The 12,850-nt window shown below is 46.8% G+C and overlaps 1 protein-coding gene across 1 annotated transcript in view; it reads left to right on the top strand.

The window, feature by feature from the left end:
- Positions 1-12,850, top strand: part of CSMD2 (CUB and Sushi multiple domains 2) — a 659,332-nt gene that overhangs the window by 217,949 nt on the left and 428,533 nt on the right. The window contains exon 4 of the mRNA XM_082615655.1: positions 10,027-10,221. Coding sequence (XP_082471781.1) covers positions 10,027-10,221 — 195 coding nt within the window. The remainder of the gene's footprint in view (positions 1-10,026; positions 10,222-12,850) is intronic.

Genomic DNA, 12,850 nt, shown 5'->3' with positions numbered 1-12,850 from the left:
AGTATTTTTCTGTGTTGACCCATAGGGTACCACTGACGCTCCATGCATTGGCCTGTCTCGACAAGGAAAATCCCAGTGCTAGTGTGTGATGGGGGCAGGGAGGGCTGAACAGGGAACAGCGGGGCTCAGGGCTGCAGAGGTCACCAGAGGCTGCATCACAGGGGACCTTGTGCCAGCCTAAAGCTGTTCATCAGAGGGGCTAAGGCATACCACAGTCTCCTGAAACAGGAGAGGGACAAGTGGGTGCAGTCTAACACACGGAGCTTCCCTTAGAGAGTTGACTGGGAGAAGGAGGAGGCCGCCCAGCTCATTGCTCCCCTGTAATCCTGCTGGACCCTAAACTTCCACAGGCCCCTCCCTGGGGGCTCTGAACTTTCCTCTCTGCAGCCTCTCTTCTGGTTCAATGTTGAGTTCCTTAAAGCTGGGCTGTCTCTCTCCTTGTCCTCTTCCCCTTTTCCCCAGAGAAACCCCCATTTTCTTAAGAAGCTGAAGTTACTGATGTAGAGAATACTGCCCTCTGGAGCAGAGTTGATAAAATTAGCAACTGAAGATCCAGGATGCCCAGTAAATTTGAATTTCAAATAACAAATGCTTTTTAGTATAGGTATATCCCAAATGTTGCATGGGATATACTTATACTAAAAAAGAATTTGTGTTTCTCTGAAATTCAAATTTAACTGGGTGTCCTGGATTTTAACTGGCAACTCTATTCTGGGGCCTAGGATGTAACCTTTTGGGTTTTGCTTCTAAAGAATCTCAGGTGAGGGCTTCCCTGGTGGCGCAGTGGTTGAGAGTCTGCCTGCCGATGCAGGGGACACGGGTTCGTGCCCCGGTCCGGGAAGATCCCACATGCCGCGGAGCGGCTGGGCCCGTGAGCCATGGCCACTGGACCTGCGCGTCTGGAGCCTGTGCCCCACAACGGGAGAGGCCACAGCAGTGAGAGGCCCGCGTACCGCAAAAAAATAAATAAATAAAAATAAAAGAATCTCAGGTGAGAGAGAGGAGGCCATGGGGCCCTATGGTTATGAAGCATCAAGGAGAACTCCCACGGAAAGCCCCTCTGTGGCCCCTGCTGGTGGGATGATGGATGTCTGTGCAGCCCCAGGTTGTCCAGGTGGGGGGATGGGGCCAACGAGGGGTCTGATTGGGTGTAGGTCAGGCGTGCTCTAGGCCTGGCAAGGAGAGGGACTGTGTGCAAGCCCAGAGCACTGCCTCCATGCTGGGAAACACAGGCCTTGAAGGTCAAGGTTACAGCCTGATAAGGACACAGGCGCTGAAGTCAAACAGCTCAAGTTTCGACCCTGGCCCTGGTCCCGACCAGCCCTGTGACCCTGGGTCAGAGTAGCCTCATTGTTTTTCATTCCCCTGCCCCCGAAAGGGCACAGTCAGAGTACCTCTCGTGGCAGGGTAAGATGAAATGGAAGAGTCCAGATAAAGTACTGAGCAGAGTGCCAAGCTCATATTAAACACCCAAAAGGTAACTATTATTATTATTGCAACTAGCTGCGTGACCCTTCAGCTCTTTAAATTCAGCTCTTTGGGGTAAAATGGGGCTCATAAATACCAACCTAAAGAGTATCTCTGAGCACTAGCATAAATTCTATTTTAATGGGAAAGATTGTGGACCGAACATACGCACACAAGCCCTTCCCTGCAGCCAGCCAGCACAATGCCCCCTGTCTCCAGGGCCACATTGAAGGGGAAAGGAAATTTAAGTTTGGTCTCAGTGCTCAGGTGCCAGCTGCCTGTCTCCTTCCTGCCAGTCATCTGTCCAGGACTCTCACCTGTGCAGCCCACTCCCCTCACAGCCCCTTCCCTTCCTTGGCTCCCAGCAAAACTGGTCTTTTCTTAGTTCTCTTTCTCTACTGTGGGAGATGGGGGGCGGTTCCTGAGATTGTACACCTGGGATAAGTACGTAACTGAATAAACACGAATTCAGGGGTACCACACTGTGGCCCGTGGGCTGGGGACCTGTTTTATAAGTAAAGCTTGGTTGGAACATGTATTGTCTAAGGCTGCTTTTGTAGCACAGCGGAAAAGCTGAATCATTGGGACAGAGACCATTAGGCAAGGCCAGAAGTATTTACTCTCTGGTTCTTTACAGAAAAATTTGCCAACCCTGCTTTACTCTGTTGCTCCCTATATATGATGCATATCTTTATATGCACATAGTATAAACTATATGTGTGTGTGTGTGTGTGTATATATATATATATATATATATGTATATAAAACACATTCCATCAGAGTACTCCCTCCCTGCCAGGCATTAAAGCAAACACTAGATTAAAAAAAAAAGAATATGTCATTTCTGCCCCTCAGGGAAGTCCTGAGAAGAAAATAGACACCTAAACAAACAATTACAGGCAGGCTTAGCTCCCGCTTGGAAGCTGGGGTTTTGTAAATTAATGAATGATTGAATTGTAATGTTGTATGACAAATGCAGGAATTGAAGTGCAAGTAAAATCCTGACTTAAATCTGCAAGTGGGGTCCAAAAAATCCTGTCATGTAAAATGTGGGCCTGTGAGATTGCAAAATTAACCAAATGACCAGAGCAAGCCTGTGTAGTTGATGGGCTGGAAGTTCGAGGATTCTGGGAGCTGGTTGCCAATGACATTATACCTGAATTTACATTCTATCAGGATGTCTTCTCCTGGGGTTTTCCAGTTTATACAAGACGCTAAGGGTATCAAGGAGGACTTCACAGAGGAAGTGGTGCGGGGGAAAGATTGGAGGAGCAGGAGGTGAGGCAGAAAATGTCAGCAGGGGTCAGATCATAGAAAGATGGGGCTGCATGAACCTAAGACTGGATTAATCCTGACAGCAATAGGAGCGTTCTCATGGTTTTCTTTTTCTTCCCTTTTATTTATTGTGGTTGATCTTTCAAATCATTATTTAGTCTTACATTCATCATGCAAAAGACCAGAGGTCTTTTGCCCACGCACCTTGGTTGTAGGGAACCTGCTTTGGCACGTGTGCTCCAGAGGGTGGAACAGGGCAGGACCGTGGTGAATTTGCCATTGTAGAAGGCTCAGTCCAGCGTCAGTGCAGACAATGCACTGGAGGGCGCAGGGCCAGCGGCAGGGAGATCAGAGTTGGGTGCAGAGGTCCAGGAGAGAGATGATGAGGATCCTCAAATGAGAAGGAAGGCGAGGGCAAGAGTGATTTACGGAGGGCAGCAACATCCCGGGGAGAAGCCAGGCTTGCTGCTCCCAGAAGTCAAGCCCAGTAACAGGAAAGGCACTGGAAATTGAACAGTTCACAGCTCAGAGAGATAACCCAACCAAGCTAATGGAATAACCTACATGAATAGGTTACTGTGAGTGGTTCTCAGTTTCAGCTCTGCCTACAGTCACCCAGAGGAGCTTAGGCTCTCCCTCTGAAATTCTGATTCAGTAGGTTTGGGGACAGGTCTAGGCATTGGTGTTTTTATAAAACTCCCCACGTGACCCTGATGCTGAAGGTTGCAAAATTGCAAACGTGAGCCAAGAGAACAGGCTCACAGTGGAGAGCTTATGCCAGATGCTGGGCAGGAGGAGGCTTCCCTGGTGGCACAGTGGTTGAGAGTCTGCCTGCCGATGCAGGGGACGTGGGTTCGTGCCCAGGTCCGGGAGGATCCCACATGCCGCGGAGCGGCTGGGCCCGTGAGCCATGGCCGCTGAGCCTGCGCATCCGGAGCCTGTGCTCCGCAACGGGAGAGGCCACAACAGTGAGAGGCCCGCGTACCGCAAAAAAAAAAAAAAAAAAAAAAAAATGGACAGGGCCCTGTGGACTCGTGGGTGGCATACCCCATCTGAGGTCCTGGCACCCCTGCTTTGTTTGATTGACAGATAGCGGGAAATGTAGAGCCCCAGGCTAAGGGTTGACTTGTCTGGTTGTCAACCCAAGTCATCCCCACAAGGAGAATGAGTGTGAGTCCCCTGTGAGGGTGTTTCAAGGTACACTAGTCACCGTGGACTCTATATGGGACGGTCAGTGCAAGCATGGCCTAATGCAGGTGGAAAGTACGTGGGCTCGGTAGCCAGGCAGTGCTGTGGACACCCAACTCTACCCCCAGTGAGCTATGGGGCCTTGGGTAATGCTCCAACCCCTCTGGCAATCACACTCATCTCAATGAGAGATAATAGCCTCTCTCTCAATGGGTTATTGGGAGGATTAAGGAAAATCATTAAGTCACACAATAAACTCTTATCAAGGTATTATTATACATCAGGCACTGTTCTAGGCACTGTTCTAGAAACTGGGACACAGAAGGGAACAAAATAGATTAAAAAAAATGTCTGCCTTCATGGAGCTTATATTGTAGCAGAGTGGGACAAACAATAAACAAATGAATGCATCAGCTATATACTACGTCAGATGTAGATGTGAGAGGAAGTGGAGACAAGTATAGACAATTCTTTGGGGTGGAAATATATGCAAAGCACTTGACAATGGGGATGACACATAGTAAGTGTGCAATAAATTATGTTTACAAGGCCAAACAGCTAAAAGCAAGGGAGTTTTAAGGGTTAACTAAGATAATGTGTGATGCAGAAGTGCCTAGCACAGCGTAGGTACTCAAAAGATAATGGATCTTATTCTCCCCTTCCCTGTCCATGCCCACTACCCCTCAAGTCACACACACACACATACACACACACGCCATCTCCCCTTTCCATGTTGAGGGCTGTGGAAGAAGAAATCCTTCTTCCTGCATCCTTTCTCCCAGCCACCCTGCCACTTTGTATCAACCGTATGGCCATGAACATGAAACAAGTTACTTGATGGAAGATTAGAAATCAAAACATATGGAGGGTGCTTGTCCAGAGAGCATAAACGACTCTTCATTATAATATGGGAACTAAAGTCTCACATTAAAAATAAAAGAAGGTATCATGTAGCTTTTGCTGCACTCCAACCACAAAGGAGATTCATTGTCATACAGTCACTGAGAATATGTTGTTGATTGGCAAGAGCCGGGCTTTGTAAAAGGGACAGAATTCCCCACAGCTAATCTACAATGGAATTGTTCAATGTCAGGCACAGCTTTAATAATATTGTTCTGGGCTGCCTTGGCTGTAAATATCCCACTCTTCATTTTGTAAGCAATCAAAGGGAAGTTTTCTAGACGGGAGAGCACGAACGATTATAATGTCTGTGCCAAAAAAACACATGGGCAGAATCCAGAAATCAAAGAACGCTGTGCCTTAGAAAGTCTGGCTTTTGTGGCTTATCTCTGATCTCTGTCTGTCCAGCAAGTTGTGCCTCAGACACATTACAAAAGACCAAACTTTAAATGTTGCCCTTGACACTATTAAAAAGTACAAGGTTGGCAAATCAGACTGGAGAAGAAAAGACAGACAATTAAATCTGGACAATCAGGTAATCACCCTTCATTTTGTCTCAGTGTCTAGAATAATGAAGGGAGGAAGGGAACTCTTGGTCATTAAGCACCCACTATGTCCTGGGCACTGTCTCTGTCAGAAGCAGTATTGTATTCCAAAATTAAGAGTGCTGAACGATGGAGCCAGAAAGACCTAGATTCAGAACGTAGCTCTGCCATTTTCTAGCTCTGGGGTCTTAGGGAAGTTGCTTAAGCTCTCTGTGCCTCCATTTTTTTCATCTGTAAAATGAGGATAATAGGTGTCGCACATGATTGTTTTGAGGATTAAGTAAAATAAATTTGTAGCCCAGTCCCCAAAACATACGAGGAACTCAATGGTGGGTATTATAAGTCTAGCTTTATTTAATCTGTACAACAGTCCTGTTACGAGTTGAATTCTGGCCCAAAAAGATATGTTGAAGACCTAACCCCAGTACTTGCGGATATGACCTTATTTGGAGAGAGAGCCTTTGCAGATGATGAAGTTAAGATGAGGCCATTAGAGTGTGTCCTAATCCAATATGATTGGTGTCCTTATAAAAAGATGAAATTTGGACATAGAGACACAGAGGGAGAATGCCAGGTGAAGGTGAAGGATTGGACGGATGCATAGACAAGTCAAGGAACGTCAAAGATTGCTTAAAAAAAAAAAAAAACTACCAGAGGCTCGGAAGGGACAAGGAAGGTTTCCCCTACAAGTTTCAGTGGGATCACAACCCTGCTGACACCTTGATTTTAGACTTCTAGCCTCCACAACTGTGAGACAATAAATATCTGCTGTTTTAAGCCACCCTGTTTGTGGTACTTTGTTATAGCAGCCCTAGGAAACTAATACAATTCACCCTCTAGCCCCATAGGAAGAAAAAGAAAGTATCCTCATTTTTAGATGAAGAACTGAAGTCCAGAGAGGTAAAGTTTATGGCTCAAGATTATTCAGCCAGAGGTGGATGAGCTGAGATTTGAATCCAGTCCTCTCTGAGCCCAACGTCTGCCCTCTCTTCATTCCCTGTGTGACCTTTCGGGAGCAAAGATAAAAAAGGAGGTGGGGTTGGAACTGAGACTCATCACACCCAAGTCCCAGTGGAGGTGCCAGGTCAGAGTGATCTGACTATAAGCGCTCATTAAGTAAAAAGCAGTGAGCGTTTGACAGTGACTTTTTAAAAAGAATCGGGCTTTATTTATAGTGACGTTCCAATCATTAATTTCAAAGGAAGAAAGCCCAAAGCAGAAACAGGTTCATTAAAAATATGACATTAGTAATTTAATTAAACTGGGTCTTTGCGTCTCATTGCAGAAAATGAAACGTTAGTTCTACACCAGTTCTCAGCCCATTTCCCCGGTTGGCTCCCTCCCCTCACCTTAGCTTGCTGTCTTCTCCAAATGTTTACCTGACCTGCCCCTCCCACCCCCAACACTCACAAACGTACTCACATCGCAGTTTCTGCCTCCACTGTGGCCAGTAGTGCGGGATCGTGGGGAATGCCAAGGAAGCCAGCACTGTGGGATCATGGGGAATGCCAAGGAAGCCAACAGAGCGGGATCGTGGGGAATGCCAAGGAAGCCAGTAGCATTGGATCGTGGGAAATGCCAAGGAAGCCAGCACTGTGGGATCATGGGAAATGCCAAGGTAGCCAGCAGCCCAAGGACTATTCTAAGCTAGGCTAATAGGGTGACGGAAGTCAATCCTTTCATCTGGGTTATCTCACTTGTCAGAGGTAGAGAATGGGCCTGGAAGAGCTCTTCATCCCTTAAGATAGTTCTCCCACAAAAACATAAGGGCAGGGGCCCTTTTTGTCTAGTTCATTTCTGTATTACCAGCACAGAGTGCAGGAGGCCCACAATATATTTTCGTTGTATGAAGGAATTAATGCATCAATGGGTAACCCTTCCAAATGACTAATTGACGAGCACTCAAATATGTCCCTACAAGCGTCACACTGCAGTGTCAGGCTCCCAGGATACACCCAAGGACTGCATGGCCCTACAGTACAGTGGAAGGATAACATCTGCCATTTTTCAGCACCTACTCTGTGCTGGGCACTGTGCCAGCCATGCATCAGTTATTACTAGTAACCTCATCCACCACTAGATATTGCTGTCCTCCTTTCTCAGTTGAGGAAACTAAGGCTCAGAGAGCTCACATGACTCAAGGCCACAGAGTAAGACAGTGACAGCACCTGGCTTCAGACCAGATCAAGCTAGTACCAAAGTCTGCCCTTTCCCTCTACAACAAGCTGTCTCCTGGGAGGAGAAGAGAAGTGGGAGAGAAAGCCTTCTTTCTGAGGGCTCTGAGATCAGCAAGGCTGGCAAAGAGAGTCCTGGAAGACAGCAATATGGGCTGGAAGAGGGTACTGCCAGGGCCTGGGAAGCTCTCTAGAATCCAGGCTGGCCGTCTCCACTTCTTCATCTTTATTCCTCATCACTGCCACCCCTACCCTCTTATTCCAGGCTCTCTGATCTCTTAGGTTATCTCTGGCCTCAGGGCCTTTGCACATGATATTTCCTCTGCCTGGAACACACTTTGACCTAGCTAATTCTTACTGATCTCTCAAGGTTTAGCATAGACATCACCTCTTCCAAGAAGCCGGCTCTGACTACCCCCTGACTGGGTTTGTTCCCCTGCCTGGTCCCTATCTCATCATAACACTTAACATACCTTTAATCGTATGCATCTCCCAATGGACTGGGAACTTAGATTCACTTGTGTGGTACTCACTGTATCCAGGCTTTACATACCTCCACTCACACAATGCTCACAGTGACCCCAGAGGAAGGTACTATTGCGAACCGCCTCTTACAAAGGAGGAAACTGAGGCACAGAGAGGTTAAGAGACTAGCTCAAGGTCCCACAGGTAGTTAGCCATCGGGTTGGGATGCGAACCCAAGCACTGAGGCTCTCGGGTCTGTACTTTCCACCACCCTGCTCTGTGGCCTCTCAGGATTGGCCTCAATAAACCATCGCCAGATAAATTAATGGAGAGGTACTTGGATGGCAATCTGGACACGGCTGTGACCACTTGTCCTTGCCTTATGGGGAGGTGTGAAATGGTAGGAGGTGGGACCTTCTGGGCACAGGCAGTTCCAACTCTAGGAAGAAAGGCAGAGGGTAGGGGGAGCTGAATCAGGCTGAACAAGTGACTCGGGCACAGAGGAGCTGCACCCTCCCTTTCTCCCTCCTGATTGGCGGGTCATGATGCTTATGCACCCTCACCAAGACCATTTCCTCTGGATAATGAGTACACGCTGGCAGCTGGCATTATTGCTCTGGCTCAGGTGGCACACTGTATATCTTATTCTCTGGCTCCCCATTTTCCCCTTGAAACGGGTCAGTCTGATCAGAACTCAGGTTCTTGTCTCCCTACCTCACTGCCTACTCCAGCACTAATGACCCCTTCAACTCCCCCAAACCTGCTGGGCCAAAGTACAGCTCTGGCTGCTGGGGCAGATACGCATGAAAGAAAGGACATCGGGTTTAATGAGCACCTACTCCGTGCCACTGTCTGTCTCTTCCATGGCGTTCATTGGGAAGGACTGTGGAGTCTGAGATCAGAGCAACCAAGCCCAAGAGATTAAAGTGATTTCCCTGGGGCATCTCGAGTGATGGGATGGACGTGTTACTGAACCAGGTTCGTTTTAGCCAAAGCGCTGAGACGCCGGGGTTTGCGGCAAAGAGAGTGTTTATTCACAAAGCAGCCAAGCGAGGAGATGGGAGAACAAGTCCCAAATCGGCCTTCCCAAAGGCAAGGGGCTTAGGGTATTTGTGGGATAGAGACTAAAGAAGCAGTGTGGTCTGAGGTGTGGGGAGCTTGGGAAACATGGGGAAAGGTGATTGGAAAAAGGTGCAGTAATCATCAGTCTGCTCAGGCGTAACTAAGCTGCAGGCCTCCATTTTGGGGGTGCTTAACACCATCTGAGGGTGGAGTTTTGGGCCCTCTGACATCAAAAGTCAACAAGCAGACACTTGCGCATGTCCAGTTAGAGCTAGTCTTAACTGGCTTAATTCGAACTAGACACAAGTTCCTGGAAAACAATTCAGGCAAACATCTTATTGTTCAGGTTCCGTGCCACTTGGAGGACATGCAAGTCTTTTGTAGCAACAGTTAAAACGACCTTGAGGGCTTCCCTGGTGGCGCGGTGGTTGGGGGTCCGCCTGCCGATGCAGGGGACGCGGGTTCGTGCTCCGGTCCGGGAAGATCCCACATGCCGCGGAGCGGCTGGCCCCGTGAGCATGGCCACTGGGCCTGCGCGTCCGGAGCCTGTGCTCCGCAACGGGAGAGGCCACAGCAGTGAGAGGCCCGTGTACCGCAAAAAAAAAAAAAAAAAAAAAAAAAAAAAAAAAGACCTTGATTGGTGAAGGCAGGATACAGGTGAAATGGATTTAACTGATGCTTACCCACAGTTCAGACATACTTCACATCCAGGGCTGCACATGAGAAAAGGCAGGAAACCTGGAAGTCCAGGTATAAGTGGCGTGTGTGGCTCCTCCTGAACGTGTGAGCCCTGCGAGTACTCGGGGGCCAGGCAGCCTTCAGGGGCAGCCCTGTCCTACGGAGGAAAGGAGGTCCAGGGAGGAGGGTCACCCAGGGAGGTGCTGCTCAGAGGCCAGGTGTCAGGGCTGGCGACCTGCTCACGGGCTGCGTGTCTCTCCTTGTGCTCACAGCTCTCCCCAGCCACACGTGTGGGAACCCTGGGCGGCTGCCCAACGGCGTCCAGCAGGGCTCAACCTTCAACCTCGGCGACAAGGTCCGCTATAGCTGCAACCCCGGCTTCTTCCTGGAGGGCCACGCCGTGCTTACTTGCCACGCTGGCTCTGAGAACAGTGCCACGTGGGACTTCCCGCTGCCCTCCTGCAGAGGTAGGTGGCCAGGGAGGGCCTGAGGGGTGGGCAGCACCTCGGAGGGATGCTGCAGCTTCCAATGGGACCCAGTCTCCATCCACTCCAGCAGGAGGTGGGGTACGCATTATGGGGAGCCCATGTCTGGGGGCCACCAAGGGTCCTCAGGGTCCCCAGGTATTCTAGGGGCTTTTAGGCCTCCCTGGACCTCCTAGTCCTCAGGTGTGCACTCCCTCAACCTGCTTCCCCTGCATCGACTAATTTAGTTTTAGTCGGTCTACCCTTCCCTTCTGCCCTCCTATCTCCGAAGATACATCATTTCTCTTCCTGTTACCGATGTGTCTCCTGTGCACAGCTCTCTCACAGCTGTTTTCCTATTGATCTCACCCTGGCAGTTCTTCTCTCTTTTCTATAAATTCAGCCTCTCTCCCTATATAATGGTGTCCTCCTCCCAGTCTTCAAATATGCTCAAAACCTCTTTACCCCAGCACTGCCCCCCAGAAAAACCCAACTTCCTTCAGTGCTACATGGGTCTCAGCCTCCCAGCTAGGGTAACCAACTTGTCCTGGTTTCCCTGGCGCTTTGCCATTTCTTAGCTCCAAAAGTCCCACATCCTGGAAACCCCCTCAGTCCCAGGCAAACCGAGACAGTTGGTCACCCCCTTCCCAGCCTATTTCTTATTGCCCCCGCATAATAATCAAGCTTATTTCAAAAATAATTTCCCATGCTTCTTATCTGATGATAAAAAATATCACATGATCATTTTAAGTGAGCTTAGAAAATACAGAAGAGAATAAAGAAGAAACAAAATTTACCCATTTTAACCACGATTTTCATATATTCCCTTCCCATCTTCTTCCTCTTTTTTTAAAATTGAAGTATAGTTGATTTACAATGCTGTGTTAGTTTCAGGTGTATAGCAACGTGATATGGATATACATATATATATATTCTTTTTCAGATTATTTTCCATTATAGGTTATTACAAGATATTGAATATAGTTCTCTGTGCTATACAGTAGGACCTTGTTATTTATTTTATATACAATAGTATATAAAATATACTATTGTATATAAAATAGTATATTTTAAAAGATATTATTTTATTTATAATAGTATATATATCTGTTAATCCCAAGCTCCTAATTTATCCTCCCCCTGCCCCTGGCTTCCCCTTTGGTAACCATAAATTTGTTTTCTTTGTCTGTGAATCTGTTTCTGTTTTGTAAATAAGTTCATTTATATCATTTTTTTTAAGATTCTACATGTAAATGATGTATGGTATTTGTCTCCTCTGACTTACTTCACTTAGTGTGATAATCTTTAGGTCCATTCATGTTGCTGCAAATGGCATTATTTCATTCTTTTTGATGGCTCAGTAATATTCCTGTGTGTGTGTGTGTGTGTGTGTGTGTGTGTGTAATATCTTCTTTATCCATTCTTTGTTGATGCACATTTAGGTTGCTTCCATGTCTTGCCTATGGTAAACACTGCTGTTATGAACATTGGGTGCATGTATCTTTTCAAGTTAGAGTTTTCCTCTTTTCTGGATATATGCCCAGGAGCAGGATGGCTGGATCATATGGCAACTCTATTTTTAGTTTTTTAAGGAACCTCCATACTGTTCTCCATAGTGGCTGCACCAATGTACATTTCCACCAACAGTGCAGGAGGGTTCCCTTATCTCCACATTTCCCTCCTCTCCAGCATTTATTATTTGTAGACTTTTTGCTAATGGCCACTCTGATTGGTGTGAGGTGGTACCTCATTGTAGTTTTGATTTGCAATTCTCTAATAATTAGTGATGTTGAGCATCTTTTCATGTGCCTGCTGGCCATCTGTATGTCTTCTTTGGAAAATGCCTATTTAGGTCTTCTGTTGGTCGCATTGTTTGCAAATATTTTCTCCCATTCTGTAGGTTGTCTTTTCATTTTGTTGATGGTTTCCTATAAGTTTGATTAGGTCCCATTTGTTTACTTTTTCTTTTATTTCTTTTGTCTTGGTAGACTGAGTGAAGAAAACATTGGTACAATTTATATCTGAGAATGTTTGCCTGTGTTCTCTTCTAGGAGTTTTACAGTGTCATGTCTTCTATTTAAGTCTTTAAGCCATTTTGAGTTTATTTTTGTGTGTGGTGTGAAGGAGTGTTCTAACTTCATTGATTTACATGCGGCTGTTCAGCTTTCCCAGCACCATTTGCTGAAGAGACTGTTCTCCATTGTATGTTCCTGCCTCCTTTGTTGAAGATTAATTGACTGTAGGCATGTGGGTTTATTTCTGGGGTCTCTATTCTGTTCCATTGATCCATACGTCTGTTTTTGTGTGCAATACCATACTGTTTTGATTACTATAGCTTTATAGTATTGTCTGAAGTCTGGGAGGGTTATGCCTCCAAGCTTTGTCTAATACATATTGCATACATGCATATATTGTGAATATATATATAATTGAGATTATAATACATGTAGATATTTTTAACCACCTTATACAAACTGTGACATCATGAGAAGGGTTTTCTCTTGACACCAACAATGCCCAGCATCTTGAAAGCTCCACCCAGCCTTGTCTATCCTCATCTCCCACTTACTCCCCTGCAAACTGGCCTTTGCCGCAAATATTTTGCATCACGTTGCCAAGTCAAATGGGAATT

This window comes from Mesoplodon mirus, assembly GCF_964341445.2.
Source record: "Mesoplodon mirus genome assembly, chromosome: 3".
Taxonomy (NCBI): domain Eukaryota; kingdom Metazoa; phylum Chordata; class Mammalia; order Artiodactyla; family Ziphiidae; genus Mesoplodon; species Mesoplodon mirus.
Note: the sequence above shows the minus strand (reverse complement) of the source record. Positions and strands in the feature narration are given on the sequence as shown.